At 42.6% G+C, this 14,250-nt stretch overlaps 1 protein-coding gene across 1 annotated transcript in view; it reads left to right on the forward strand.

Moving 5' to 3' along the window:
• Positions 1–14,250, forward strand: part of myofl (myoferlin like) — a 64,429-nt gene that overhangs the window by 8,665 nt on the left and 41,514 nt on the right. The window contains exons 5-20 of the mRNA XM_057848411.1: positions 2,800–2,875; positions 2,933–3,099; positions 3,844–3,972; positions 5,691–5,753; positions 5,852–5,902; positions 6,082–6,112; positions 6,181–6,296; positions 7,540–7,666; positions 7,732–7,835; positions 9,910–9,978; positions 10,044–10,087; positions 10,158–10,240; positions 11,748–11,872; positions 11,964–12,077; positions 13,710–13,887; positions 14,093–14,217. Of these exons, the coding sequence (XP_057704394.1) occupies positions 2,800–2,875; positions 2,933–3,099; positions 3,844–3,972; positions 5,691–5,753; positions 5,852–5,902; positions 6,082–6,112; positions 6,181–6,296; positions 7,540–7,666; positions 7,732–7,835; positions 9,910–9,978; positions 10,044–10,087; positions 10,158–10,240; positions 11,748–11,872; positions 11,964–12,077; positions 13,710–13,887; positions 14,093–14,217 (1,602 nt within the window). The remainder of the gene's footprint in view (positions 1–2,799; positions 2,876–2,932; positions 3,100–3,843; positions 3,973–5,690; positions 5,754–5,851; positions 5,903–6,081; positions 6,113–6,180; positions 6,297–7,539; positions 7,667–7,731; positions 7,836–9,909; positions 9,979–10,043; positions 10,088–10,157; positions 10,241–11,747; positions 11,873–11,963; positions 12,078–13,709; positions 13,888–14,092; positions 14,218–14,250) is intronic.

The following is a 14,250-nucleotide window of genomic DNA, read 5'->3' on the forward strand; positions in this document are numbered from 1 at the left end:
CCATCCATCCGTCCATCCATCCATCCATCCATCCATCCATCCATCCATCCATCCATCCATCCATCCATCCATCCATCCATCCATCCATCATCTACCGCTTAATCCGAGGTCGGGTCACGGGGGCAGCAGTTTTAGCAGGGATGCCCAGACTTCCCTCTCCCCAGCCATTTCAACCAGCTCCTCTGGTGGGATCCCAAGGTGTTCCCAAGCCAGCTGAGACATAGTCTCTCCAGCGTGTCCTGGGTGATCACCGGGTCTTCCCACCGGTGGGACACCAGAAAACCTCTCCAGGGAGGCGTCCAGGAGGCATCCTCTGGGTGTGGCTCAGTGGTAGAGTAGTTGTCTCCCAACCCAGAGGTTGTGGGTTCAGTTCTCTGCCCTGATGAACTCCCCTAAGTATCCTTGAGCAAGATACTGAACCCCACATTGCTCCTGATGCTGCGTCATCAGTAGATAGATGGCGATGTAGTGTAAAGCGCTTTGAGCACCTTGAAAGGTGGAAAAGCGCTATATAAGTATAACGCCATCTTAGCTGGCTCCTCTCAATGCACTTGAGTAGCAGCTCGACCCAGAGTCCCTCCTGGATGACCGAGCTTCTCACCCTGTCTCTAAGGGAGAGCCCGGACACCCTGCAGAGGAAACTCATTTCGGCCGCTTGTATCCAGGATCTTGTTCTTTCAGTCACTACCTACAGCTCGTGACCGAATATTTTCTAAAGGTCACCAGGTCAAAATATTACTTGCTAAGGGTCACCAGGTCAAATATGTTCTAAAGGTCACCAGGTCAAAATTATTTTCCCATTTGCCACCGAGTCACTGAAATAGCGGCTTGACCCAGAATCCCTCCTGGATGACCGAGCTTCTCACCTCATCTCTTAGGAAAAGCCCGGACACCCTGCGGTGGAAACTCATTTCGGTTGCTTTTTCTTTCGGTCGTGACCTACAACTCGTGACAATAAGTGACGGTAAGAACATAAATCGACTGGTAAATCGAGAGCTTCGCCTTTTGGCTCAGGTCCTTCTTCACCACAACAGACCGGTACTGAGTCTTCATCACTGCAGACGCTGCACTGATCCGCCTGTCAATCTTTGGCTCCTTCCTACCCTCATTCGTGAACAAGACCCCAAGATACCCTGGTGTCGGCTGAAGAGTGTGATCCCCCTGTAGTTGGAACACAACCTCTGGTACCTTTCTTTAAGATGATTTCCGACTCCAAAGGTAATGTCCCCGATGACCATGCAATGTCGCAGGGGTTGCCTCAACCAAGACAGGCCTACAACATCCAGAACCTCGGGATACCCGAGGTCGGGCCTCATCTATCCTCAGAGTAGTTTAACTGAAATAGCGGCTTGACCCGGAGTCCCTCCTGGAGGACCGAGCTTCTCGCCTCATCTCTTAGGGAAAGCCCGGACACCCTACGGAGGAAACTCATTTTGGTTGCTTGTATCAGGAATCTTTTTCTTTCAGTCATGACCTACAACTTGTGTTTGACTGGTAAATCGACTGGTAAATTGAGAGCTTCGCCTTTTGGCTCAGCTTCTTCTTCACCACAACAGACCGGTACAAAGTCCTCATCATTGCAGACGCTGCACCGATCCGCTTGTCAATCTTGCGCTCCCTCCTACCCTCATTCGTGAACAAGACTCCAAGATACCCTGGCATCGGCTGAAGAGTGTGATCACCCTTTCGTTGGAACACAACCTCTGGTACCTTTCTTGAAGATGGTTTCCGACTCCAAAGGTAATGTCCCCGATGACCATGCAATGTCGCAGGGGTTGCCTCAACCAAGACGGCCCTACAACATCCACAACCTCGAGATACCTGAGGGCGGACCTCATCTATCCTCGGAGTAGTTTCCCTATCTCAGCGACATCCACCCTGGCGATAGAGCCGTCCAACCCCCGGGCCTCTCGGCTCCATTTCCTCCTTGGGGCGGTGCGAACAAGTTGCTGCCTCCTCCCTCCGGGGCGCCGGACAGTTTGTCGGAACATCTCGGGCTCCCTTCTGCCCTCACTCACAAACAAGACCTCAAGATACTTGAACTCCTCCACAACCTGACCCGGAGAGGGTATGCCACCCTTTTCCAACTCAGGATCATGGTCTTGGATTTGGAGGTGCTGATCTACATCCCAACTGCTTTACACTCAGCTCCAAACCGCTCCAGTGAGAGTTGGAGATCACGGCTTGATGAAGCCAACAGCACCATCAACTACAAAAAGCAGAGATGCCACGCTGAGGCCACCGAACTGGACCCCCTCAATGCTTCGGACGCGCCTAGAAATTCTGTCCATAAAGGGAATGAACAGAATTGGTGACAAAGGGCAACGTTGGCGCAGTCCAACCCTCACCGGGAAGGAATTCCACTTACTGCCGGCAGTACGGATCAAACTCTGGCACAGGTTGTACAGGGACCGAACAGCCCTTACCAAGGGGCTTGGTACTCTGTACGCCCAAAGCACCCCCCACAGGACTTGCCGACGGATGTCGTTGAACGCCTTCTCCAAAGCCACAAAACCAATGATGGGCGAACACCTATGCACCCTCAAGGACCCTGCCGAGGGTGTAGAGCTGGTCCTCCACACTGCTCCTCCTGATAAATCGGTTGGAGCGTGTTAAATTGTTGTTAAATTGGCCCAAGAACTTTTATTAAACTTCTTTTTTTACTTTTTGTAACCTAATTCAATTGAATTGTTGTCCTAAGTTGAACTTACACTGGTGTCCTTGTGTACGTGTGGTTCACTATAGCACTGATGTCGTCATTGACTGGTCAACGCACTAATGGCTCCACCTGTTTTCCAGGCAACTCTCAACTTACGTATTTCCTACGAACCCCCCGGGGACGCCGGTGAAGTCGACGCATCTCATGTGGAGGATGGTAAGTTTGTCTCTGAGGCAATTTATGCACAAAATCATATGGAAATATGGACTTTAGGAACCTACGAGGAGGCCGACGAGGGCGACACCGATGTGGACGCGGGGCATCGGCTTGGGACCCCGGCGGCGGCTGCGGCGGTTCATCCCAGGAGATCCAATCAGAAGCATCTTGGCATCGGTCGCAAGAAGCACAGAGCCCTGACTAACAAGCCCCAGGATTTCCAGGTATTGTATGGAAGAGTCAATCAAGGGGAATTTGTTTGCCACAATAAATCCAGTAATACAAGATAACATCTTGAACATTCAAAAACAAAAAACAGATTCAACCCATTATAAGGGCACATGACTATTTTTGGTCATAAAAAAGCCTGACTTTAGTATTCTTTATTTTAATGTTTCATTTTCATTTCACTGAATCCTTTTCTAAGGGTCACCTGGTCAAAATATTTTTCTAAATATCACCAGGTCAAAATATTTTTCAAAGCGTCACCAGGTCAAAACACTTTACCAAGGGTCACCAGGTCACAATTCTTTTCCAAGCATCACTAGATCAAATAAAGGGTCACACCAGGTCAAATATTTCCTAAAGGTCACCAGGTCAAAATTATTTTTCTAATTGTCACCGAGTCAAAATTTTTTGTAAGGGTCACCAGGTCAAAACATTTTTCTAAGGGTCACCATATCTATTTTTTTCCTAATTGTCACTGAGTCACTTTTTTTCTAAGGGTCACCAGGTCAAAATAATTTTCTTAGCATTACCGGGTCAAAATATTTTTTAAGCGTCTAAGCAAGCGTCACCAGGTCAAAATAATTTTCTAAAGGTCACCAGGTCAAAACATTTTCCTAAGGGTCACCAGGTCACAATTCTTTTCTAAGTGTCACCATATCAAAATAATTTTCGAAGGGTCACCAGGTCAAAATATTTACTAAAAGTCACAAGGTCAAAATTCTGACTTTTCCCACATCCAGATTCGCGTTCGCATCATCGAGGGTCGCCAGCTGCCCGGCAACAACATCAAACCCGTGGTGAAGCTCAACGTGTGCGGCCAGACGCGCAATACGCGGATCAAAAGTGGCAATAACCCTTTCTTTGATGAGGTATTCTCTTCTGTCATGTTGCTTACTCTTGTCCTCATACAGTGGTATGAAAAAGTATCTAAACCTTCTGGAATTTCTCACATTTCTGCATAAAATCACCATCAAATGTGATCTGATCTTTGTCAAAATCACACAGATGAAAAAACAGTGTCTGCTTCAACTAAAATCACCCAAACATTTATAGTTTTCATATTTTAATGAGGTTAGTATGCACACAATGACAGAAGGGGGGGGAAATAAGTAAGTGAACCATCACATTTGATATTTTGTGTCCCCCCTTTGGCAGCAATAACTTCAACCAGACGCTTCCTGTAGCAGCAGATTTGTCTGGCACATCGATCAGAACTAATCTTGGCCCATTTTTCTCCACAAAACTGCTGTCGTTCACCTATAATACCTATAAATGTTTGGGTGGTTTTAGTTAAAGCAGACACTGTTTTTTTATCTGTGTGATTTTGACAAAGATAAGCTCACATTTGATGGTGATTTGATGAAGAAACGTGAGAAATTCCAAAAGGTTCAGATACTTTTTCATACCACTGTACCACATTTTTACTTCGGGTTAGATTCACGTTTTTGCATGATAAGTATTATATTTTTGCACGATAGTTTTCACGTGTTTACACGACAGTATTACGTTTTACATAATTATTACGTTTCCACACAATTTACGTTTTTCATAACAGTATTAGATTGTTACATGATATTTTTCATGTTTTACGTAAAAATCATCACGTTTTTAAGTGATAGTATCACATTTTTACACGATAGTAGTACACTTTAGCGCTGCAGCTATCGAATATTTTACTAGTCGATTAATCGATGGATTAGTTAGTTCGAATAATCGAGTAATCGGATAAGGAACATGAAAAATTAAAATACCCGAGCTGAGCCTAAAACGGTATGGATTTTTTTTTTTTTAAATGAGGATCTATGTACAACAAAAGAACAATTGGCTAAGTTACACAGAAAAAGTGCGCTAGCTTAAATGCTATTAAAAAAAAAGTGTTTTTTTTTTTGTTTTTTTTTTTTTTTTTACAACTCTCTTAACAAATGGTTCAGACACATATTCCCACAAAAAACTGTAAACTAAATCATGAATGCATAAAAAAAACATTAGCTCAAACAAAAACTTGGCTAATGTTGGTCTTAACAGGGAGCAGCTAGTTTCAGCCATGAGAAATGAGTTATATCATATTAATTGTTGCCACCCAAATCAATAAAACTACATGCAAACTTTCAAAATAAACCAATACAACGCCACTTTAATTAAAGGAATACTCGAAGCAACAAAATTTAATTCGAATATTTTTTTCTAATCGAATACTTGAGTTAATCAATTAATCGTTGCAGCACTAGTACACTTTTTACTACTTTTTTTACGCATTAAATTCACGTTTTTGCATGATAATTAGCACATTTTTACATTATTAGTATTTATTTTTGCATGATGGGTTTCACGGTTTTACACGGTAGCGTTCATGATAATTATCACATTTTTACACTATATTTTTCACAGTTTTACATGATAGTTTTCATGTTCTTACATGATATTATCATGTATAAATGTATGTTTTAAAAAAGAATTTCAACTGTCATGTAAAAAGGTGACACTATACTTCCGTACATTATACAGTATATACTCTACGAACTACTACTATGCTGTGTATATGTGGCACTAATGTGTTTTTTTTTTTTTTTTTGTAACTTCCCTTTAGATATTTTTCTATAATGTTAACATGCTTCCTTCAGAGCTGTTTGATGAGAGCATTAGTCTCAGGGTACGTACTGTTTTTTTCCCCTTCTGTTATTGAGGTAATTCTCATGTTAAACAAATAAGAAGGCTTACTTAAACCGCTTTTTTTTGTCATTTCCCAAGATTTACGACTCCTTCTCCCTCCGAGCCGACAGTCTCATTGGCGAGTTCAAGGTATTGCTTCTGTGAACTCATCGGCTGCCAATGACGGCGATCGACGTCCAATCCGTTTGAATCGGCGGACGCTAGCAGTGAATGAACACTCATTCGTTGCCAGGCTCTCCCAGTTCAAATGGATTGTAAAGGCGGCAAAAAACTGTACAAAATTCTTGAACATGGCTTTTTTTTCTTAGCTGGATGTCGGCTACATCTATGACGAAGCAGGTCAGTTTTTGCCCGTACGTGTTTCTTTCCTTCCCGTGCATGCGTAGGTAATACTCGATTGTGTTTAGGTCACGCCATACTGAGGAAATGGCTCCTGCTGAGCGATCCCGAAGACTCCAGTTCTGGCGCGAAAGGTTACCTGAAAGTTAGCGTTGTCGTGGTGGTGACTGGGGAGGAGCCACCGGTGCGTATACACTCCTTTCCGTTGAAGTCTTTCGCTGCCATTGCCGATGATCGACGTCCAATTACATTTTATCCTTTTGTTGTTAATTGAAATGAGTTTATCAGGTGGGCGCGTGGCAGCAAATTAAATGTTGGTTAAATAAATAAGAGGATATTTATTATGATTATTATTTTAAGATTACTGTATTACCATTATTTTTACTATAAGCTAAAAAAAAATAAAATAAAATTTAGTTTTCATTTTACATATAGATATACTAAAATACTTCTATAAAAAATATTGTTTTTTAAAACATTTTTTGAAAAAAAAAAATAAACTAAAAAATAAGAATACTGTCTTAAGAACAATATTAATCATTAAAAAAAATTAAATCCCAAGTTGAAGAGAATACTTAGTGTTTTCCTCCTTACTTGTTTAAAAAAAAATATATAAAACTTAAAAATGAAAAATATATGAATATATAAAAATATAATATTTACATTATTATTAATTTTTATTTAAAGAATTACATTAAATAAAACATAAAAGTATAATTTTATTTATTTCAAAATGTATTTTATATATACATTTACAAAAATATTTAAATAAAAATGAAAACCGCATTCTTTTGAAACAGTTTTAAACAAAATAAATAGGTTAAAAAAATAAGGGGGAAAATGTCCAGATTAAAAAAATTTTTTTTTTTTTTTTAATTTAATCCCAAAAATAAGAAAATACTTACCGTTTTTCCACCTTTTCTTGTTTATAAAAAATAAATAAATAAAAGATAAAAAAAGGGAAACTACATAAATAAACAAATATATTAAGAGAATATTCACATTTTTAAGTAAAAAAAATACAAAATTTTAAAAACTATAAAATTTACATTTTTCTTATTATTTATTCTTACGAAAAAAACAAACAAAAAAAATGAAATAATATTTTTTTCATTCATTTTAAAATTTGTTTTATTTCATAAATACATTTACAAAAGTGTTTAAATAATAAGGGAAAAACAGTGTGATATACATATATAGTTTTTTTAACAAAATGAATTTTTAAAAAGCAGGGAATAATTTACCTTTAAAAAAAAATCCCAAAGTGATGAGAATATTTGCCATTTCCCCCCTTTTTTTGTTTATAAAAAAAAAAGATAAAAATAAAAAATTAACAAATACAAAAAAAGAACTTTTTAGGGCAATTAAAAAAACTTTTTAAAAAATTAGAAAAACTGGCAAAACTGACATGTGTTTTATCAATGCAGACGGAGCGGAGAGAGACCAGCGAGGACCGAGACGACATCGAAACTAACCTTCTGGTGCCAGCAGGGGTCAGGATGCGATGGGCCACGCTTAGCCTCAAAGTATTCCGGGCTGAGGACATGCCGCAAAGTCCGTACGGCGCACGGTCTGTCATTCTGGCCGAGTACCATCCAATTTCTATATTCTCTCGGTAGTGGACGACGCATTCGTTCAGACGGTAAAGCAGGTTTTTGGCGTGGACGGAGACAGGAAGAACCTGGTGGATCCGTATTTGGAGGTCAGCTTCGCAGGAAAGAAGGTAAATCGGTTCCAAAAAAATACCTGATTGGACTTGTATTAATATTACTTGTGGACCTGAATGAGTACCGTAGTTTTTTAATGATTTGTTGAAAGAACTGGCTAATTACCAAAGCTAATGCTAACCCCGCAACAGTGTTGTTTTTGGCAGCCCTTTTAATTTTTGTCTTACTCTTCTCTTACTTTAGTCTTACTCTCATACTCTTGTCTTTTGAACGAAAATACTTATTAGTCTAGTCATTTTCAGTCATTTCAAAATGTCTTGGTTTAGTTTTAGTCAACAAAATCTCATACAAATTTCGTCGCGTTTTAGTCAAGAGTTATTCAGAAGTTTTCGTCTGTAAAATTTGAAAGTTTTAGTCCCTCCAAAAAAAATAAATAAAGGCTTCCAACAATTTCAAATGAACATAAACAGACAAGCATATACTGTTGCATCTACAAGGACAACGCCGGCTTTTTTTTTTTCTTTTAACCTGTCCTGTTCAGCTGCTTGACACGCAGAATGAGAATATGAGTGTCCTATTGGTCTGAACAGAGAATGTATGGTATGGTATTCTCCTGTCCCGCCCCCCATGTCTCCAGCAAGGGGGCCTCCGTGTTCCCTTGGGATCCAGGGTGGACCCCCAGACCATCCACACCCCTACCACCATCCACCCACCCGGCCTACCAGCCACTGCCACAACCGACACGGCACACTGCAAGACCCCAATGGCCCACTAGGCCCGGGGCAGGACAGGGTCCCCACCCAGAGTGGGCGACACTCCGCCAACTAACAGGCAACCGTCCAGCGACCCATGCTGCAGCCCTAGGAGGATACCCAGGCAGACAAGAGAGGGAAGGGCGTAAGCAGGAGAGTGCCCAGAACCTGCAGCTGGGCGCCGTGGGACTGGAGCCCCAATCCCCGCCCAACCCCGCAACTGCCAGCCAGGCGAAGAGGAGGCCACGGTGCGGGAGCCACGCTATAGAGAAAAAGTCTGGGACCCATTTACTGCCCTATTACTGTGGCTGCCAGGTTCCTGACTGGCAGCCATCATCCAGCACTATAATGGGATTTTGTGGGGAGGGTAGTGCAGTCTATGCATTAAAATAGGAGAGCCTGACTTAGGGCAGTAGAACCGCCGCAAGTTCTTCCCAGCCGCACATACCACCGCCCCTCGCCGAAGCCCCCCTATGGAGTATAATGTATGTGGTGCATTAAAAGAGGTGCGGGAATGGCGGGGGCTGCGTCAGGGAGGACACTGTCATGTCAAACAACCGGTCCCACATCCTCGGTGTATGATGCGATCCTAGGACTGTACGGCCCTGTTCTGACTCTCCCTGAAGACATGAATGAGTGTGGAGGTGCCAGAGGTGAAAGATATTTACGATGCAAAGTGAAGAATGCGTGATTAGGAGGCTGGCTCCCGCAGGCGGGGCCCAGCCCACCAGAAGCACCGGCTGCAGGGCGAGAGAAGCACCAGGGCCCTGACCACCCCCCGTCCCGGACTACTCACAATGCCTCCGCATCCCTGAACGGGTGCCACACATTGTGCCGGAGACTAGGGGACTACCCCCACCCCCAGACCTACAACAATGCCAACTTTGTGATGATAATACACACTCAGCAGGAAAAGCAATACATTATTTTCAAATAAACCTACCAAAAGCCACGAACTGTAAGTAAAAATAAAAGTTGTCTGAGCGTTTAACATCCTCTAAAGTTACTGACCAGAAAAGCCAAGTGGCTCTGCTTTAGACTGGCAAGTATTTTAAGAGAACGCTGACCATTCTGAAGCTAATGCTAACGCAAATGCTACGCTAACAATCAGATCGCATTTAGCATCTGATGATCACTCAGCACAGACTTTTAAAGGCTAAAGCAACATTGCATATTCTCTCTTGCAAAGATAAGAAAACAAATCTTACAGTTTCCAAATAAGCAAGATGTGAGCGCAGTCTAGCTTGAGACACACCCTAAACTCCACTCTCATGAAAAAATTGTTCGTTGACTTAATATTTTCATCATCGCCATTGTTGACAAAAACAACACTGCTGCTCAAGTTTTATTGTCAAGAAAGTCATTTTCTTTCTTTTAGCTGTGCACAAGAGTCATTGAGAAAAATGCAAATCCCGAATGGAACCAGATCGTCCACCTTCAAGTCAAGGTACAAAAATATAACCTCAGACGGCGGGGGGTATGACTTCTAAATGTCGTCCTCTGTCCCCGTAGTTCCCGTCCATGTGCGAACGCATCAAGTTGACCATGTTTGACTGGTAAAAAGTGAGCCGACTTTAGAAGGTAACGCGGCATCTCTAGCGTGACATGAAAACACTCTCTCTAAAGGGACCGCCTCAGCAAGGACGACGCCATCGGAACAGCTTTCCTCAATCTGAGCGAGATCTCCTCCGCTGGCCGACACCTTGAAGGTAAGCAGGACTGGTACAAGTGCTTGAAATCCTTGAAAACGCTTGGATTTTTCCGTCGTGATTTCAAGGGTTGAAAAATACTTGCTTTTAGGGCTGTTCGATCCCTGTACAACCGGTTTCAGAGTTTGGTACGCATTGCCAGGAGTAAGTGGGATTCGTTCCCAGTGAGGGTTTGACTCGCCAAGGTTGCTCTTTCTCACTGATTCGGTTCATAACTTTTATGGATAGAATGTCTAGGGTCAGCCGAAGCATTGAGGGTGTCCGGTTTGCATCTCTGCTTTTTGCAGATGATGTGATGCTGTTGGCTTCATCAAGCTGCGATCTCCAACTCTCACTGGAGCAGTTTGCAGCCAAATGTGAAGCGGCTGAGGTGAAGATCAGCACCTCCAAATCCGAGACCATGGTCCTTAGTCGGAAAAGGTTGGCGTGTCAAGAGATCCTGCCCCAAGTGGAGGAGTTTCATTATCTGGGAGTCTTGCTCACGAGTGAGGGTAGGAGAGTGCAGGAGATCAACAGGCAGATCGGTGCAGCATCTGCAGTGATGCGGACTCTGCACCGGTCTGTTGTGGTGAATAAGGAGCTGAGCCAAAAGGCGAAGCTCTCGATTTACCAGTCCGTCAACGTTCCTACCCTCTTCTTTGGTCACAAGTTGTGGGTCGTAACCGAAAGAACAAGATCCCAAATACAAGTGGCCGAAATGGGAGTTTCTTCTGCAGTGTGTCTGGGCTCTCCCTAAGAGATAGGGTGAAAACACGTTCATCCCAACGAAACTAGCTCTTGAGCCGCTACTCCTGCCAGCTGAGGTGTCTCAGGCATCTAGTTCGGATGCACCCGGACGCCTCCCTGGAGAGGTGTTCTGGGCATGTCCCACTGGCGGGAGGCCCTGAGTACGACCCAGGACTCGCTGGAGAGACTATGTCACTCATCTGGCTTGGGAACGCTTTAGGATCCTGCCGTAGGAGCTGTTTGAAGTGGCTGGGGAGAGGGAAGTCTGTGCTTCCCTGCAAAAGCTGCTGCCCCCGCGACCTGACCCCGGATTAAGCGGAAGATAATGGATGGAAATTAACTTTAATTTCCTGTTTCATTTGTGCTGCTATTGTTTTTGGGATGTTTACAATCCTTTTACAGGTCAATCTGAGGTCAACAACCCCCCAATTTTGATTAAAAATAGCTGGACCAAACTTGATCATTCGCTACCAGCCCTGCTTGCTGACTCATTTCTGACACTTCCGCCAAGTTCGATGGAAATCCACCAAATAGCTTTTGTTCCAAAATCTGGAACTGAAGTCTTGTTTATCTTGGTGGTGTTTACAACAAAATACTGTGAAATAATCCTAACAGCGGAGAAACTAAATCATTGAAAATTTACAATGGTTACTAAATGTCTTGTTTCATTTTCAAAAAAGGTGAACATTGCAAAAGTGTGTCTAAATGTGCGTAAGAACTAAGCAGTTTTGACACTTTAGTTTTCATCTCAAACATAACGGCCATTGTGTGTTATTTCCAGAGAGTCCCGCAACAAGCGAGTCTGGCTTCCTGCCAACTTTTGGACCTTGTTATATCAACTTGTACGGCAGCCCTAGGGAGTTTTCCGGTCTCCCTGACCCGTACCAGGAACTTAACCTTGGCAAGGTGAGAAATGAAACAAAAACATCTCATGATCTAATCTCTGTGTGGGATGTTTGGGTGAGTCCTAATGTGCATGTCTGCACGGCGCTTGCAGGGTGAAGGTGTCGCCTACAGGGGGAGGGTCCTTGTCCAGCTATCCACTGTTTTGGATGAAAAGCTGGATACAAATATTGAGGATATCTCCAGTGACGACATTCTGGTGGCACAGGTAGATAACAGCAGTTTAGTTCTAAGTGAAGTCAATCAAAGCTTTGTGTTGTTCTTAAGTCAAGATCAATACATTTGGGAGTTAGGACCCAGACTGGAAAAAGACCAAGACCAAAATCAAGCTGAACACTGTGAGCGAAATCAAGAATCACTGGGTGTCAGCACCAATGATCAAGACAAGACCAAGATTGATGACTGAGTACTGAATTAATCACTTGATTATTAAGATTAAATCAAGACCAAGACTTTTGAAAGTCAAGACCAAGACTTAAATGAGGATTCACACAGATTAACTCCAGATAAAGACATTTTTTAGAGTCAAAATTAGAAATTTACCGAAGAAACACCTAGACCAAAATCAGGAATTCTCGAGAATAAGTCAGGATCACGCTTTTTGGAAGTCAAAAGTAAGACCCAGACCAGAAACAGACCAAGATCTAGACAAAGACCAAATTGAAGGAATCAGTGAGATTAACCCAAAATAAAGACTTTTGGGTGTCAACAACAAGACACAGCCCGGACACAGACCAAAAACTAGATGAAGACTGAAATTGAAATCAGGAATTGTTGATATCAGGTAAAGATCAAGACTTTTGGGAGTCAACACCAATACCTAGACCAAAAAAAGACCAAGACCAAGATGAAGACTGAGTCCAGAATCGAAGGAATCACAGAGATGAAGCAAAAACCAAGATTAAGTGAAAACCAAGACTAGACTAGAACTATACTCAAGTAACACAACGAACAAAATCAGGAATCATTGAGGTTAAGCCAAGATAGGGCTATTTGGGAAACAACACCAATACCTAGACCGGAAACACACCAAGATCCAGACCTGAAAAAGAACAAAATCTAGACTAAGACTGAGACTACCATCCATAATCCCTGATATTAAATCAAAATCAAGACTTTTGGGAGTCAACACCAATACCTAGACCAAAAAAAGACCAAGATGAAGACTGAGTCCAGAATCGAAGGAATCACAGAGATGAAGAAAAAAACAAGATTAAGTGAAAACCAAGACTAAAACTAGAACTATACTCAAGTAACACAACGAACAAAATCAGGAATCATTGAGGTTAAGTCAAGATAGAGCTATTGTGGGAAACAACACCAATACCTAGACTGGAAACACACCAAGATCCAGACCTGAAATAGAACAAAATCTAGACTAAGACTGAGACTATAATCCATAATCCCTGATATTAAATCAAAATCAAGACCTTTGGGACTCAAAAGCAATACCCAGACCCAAAAAGAGACCCAGACCAGAGACAGGCCAAGGTCTTAGACAGAGACTGAGACTAAAATCCGGAATCGCTGATATTAAGTCAAAATCATGATTGAGGGTAAACACCAGGACCAAAACCAAAATAACTGTTATTAACTCAATATCAAGAAATTTGGGAGTTAAGACCAAGAACAACCAAGACCAAAATCCAGAATCATTGATACAATCAAGACTTTTGGCAATCAAAACTACGACCGAAACAGAACCAAAAGCAGACTACGATTAAAACCGAGACAAATCGCATCTGAAACCAGACCAAAACCTTCAAAATTTGTCTTCACCCAAGACCGTTCTTGAGGTTACAACCTCTAACCTCACCGCATCCATCGACCTGTCGTACAGGTACACCAGCGAAGGAGGAAGTACTCCCTCTGCGCTGTGTTCCACAGCGCCTGCATGCTCCAAGAACCGGGGGAGCCCATCCAGTTTGAGGTCAGCATGGGTAATTATGGCAACAAGCTGGACTCCACCTGCAAGCCTCTAGCGTCTACCACCCAGTATAGCTTTGCGGTTTTCGACGGTACGAACTTCCGATCAATCACGTGGCTCTTTAAAACTGAATTAATATTTTTTAAAAGACTTTATCACAAGTAGACGTCCAATCCTTTTGAACTTGAAGGGGAACTGGCACTCCCAGTTCAAGCGTATCGGATGTCTATTGTATCCGTGAGTCCTTCAGAGAATATCTGAGTCTTTCCTCAAATGGAGATTTCCTCTGTCCTCAGGTAACCACTACTACTACCTACCCTGGGCGGACACCAAGCCCGTGGTAACACTTACGTCCTCTTGGGAAGACATCAGCCACCGTTTGGACGCTGTCAATATTCTTCTCTCCATTGCTGAAACACTTGTAAGATCAAGGCGCAATAGTTGGAATGACATG

The sequence above is a fragment of the Corythoichthys intestinalis genome, chromosome 10 (assembly GCF_030265065.1).
Source record: "Corythoichthys intestinalis isolate RoL2023-P3 chromosome 10, ASM3026506v1, whole genome shotgun sequence".
Classification (NCBI taxonomy): domain Eukaryota; kingdom Metazoa; phylum Chordata; class Actinopteri; order Syngnathiformes; family Syngnathidae; genus Corythoichthys; species Corythoichthys intestinalis.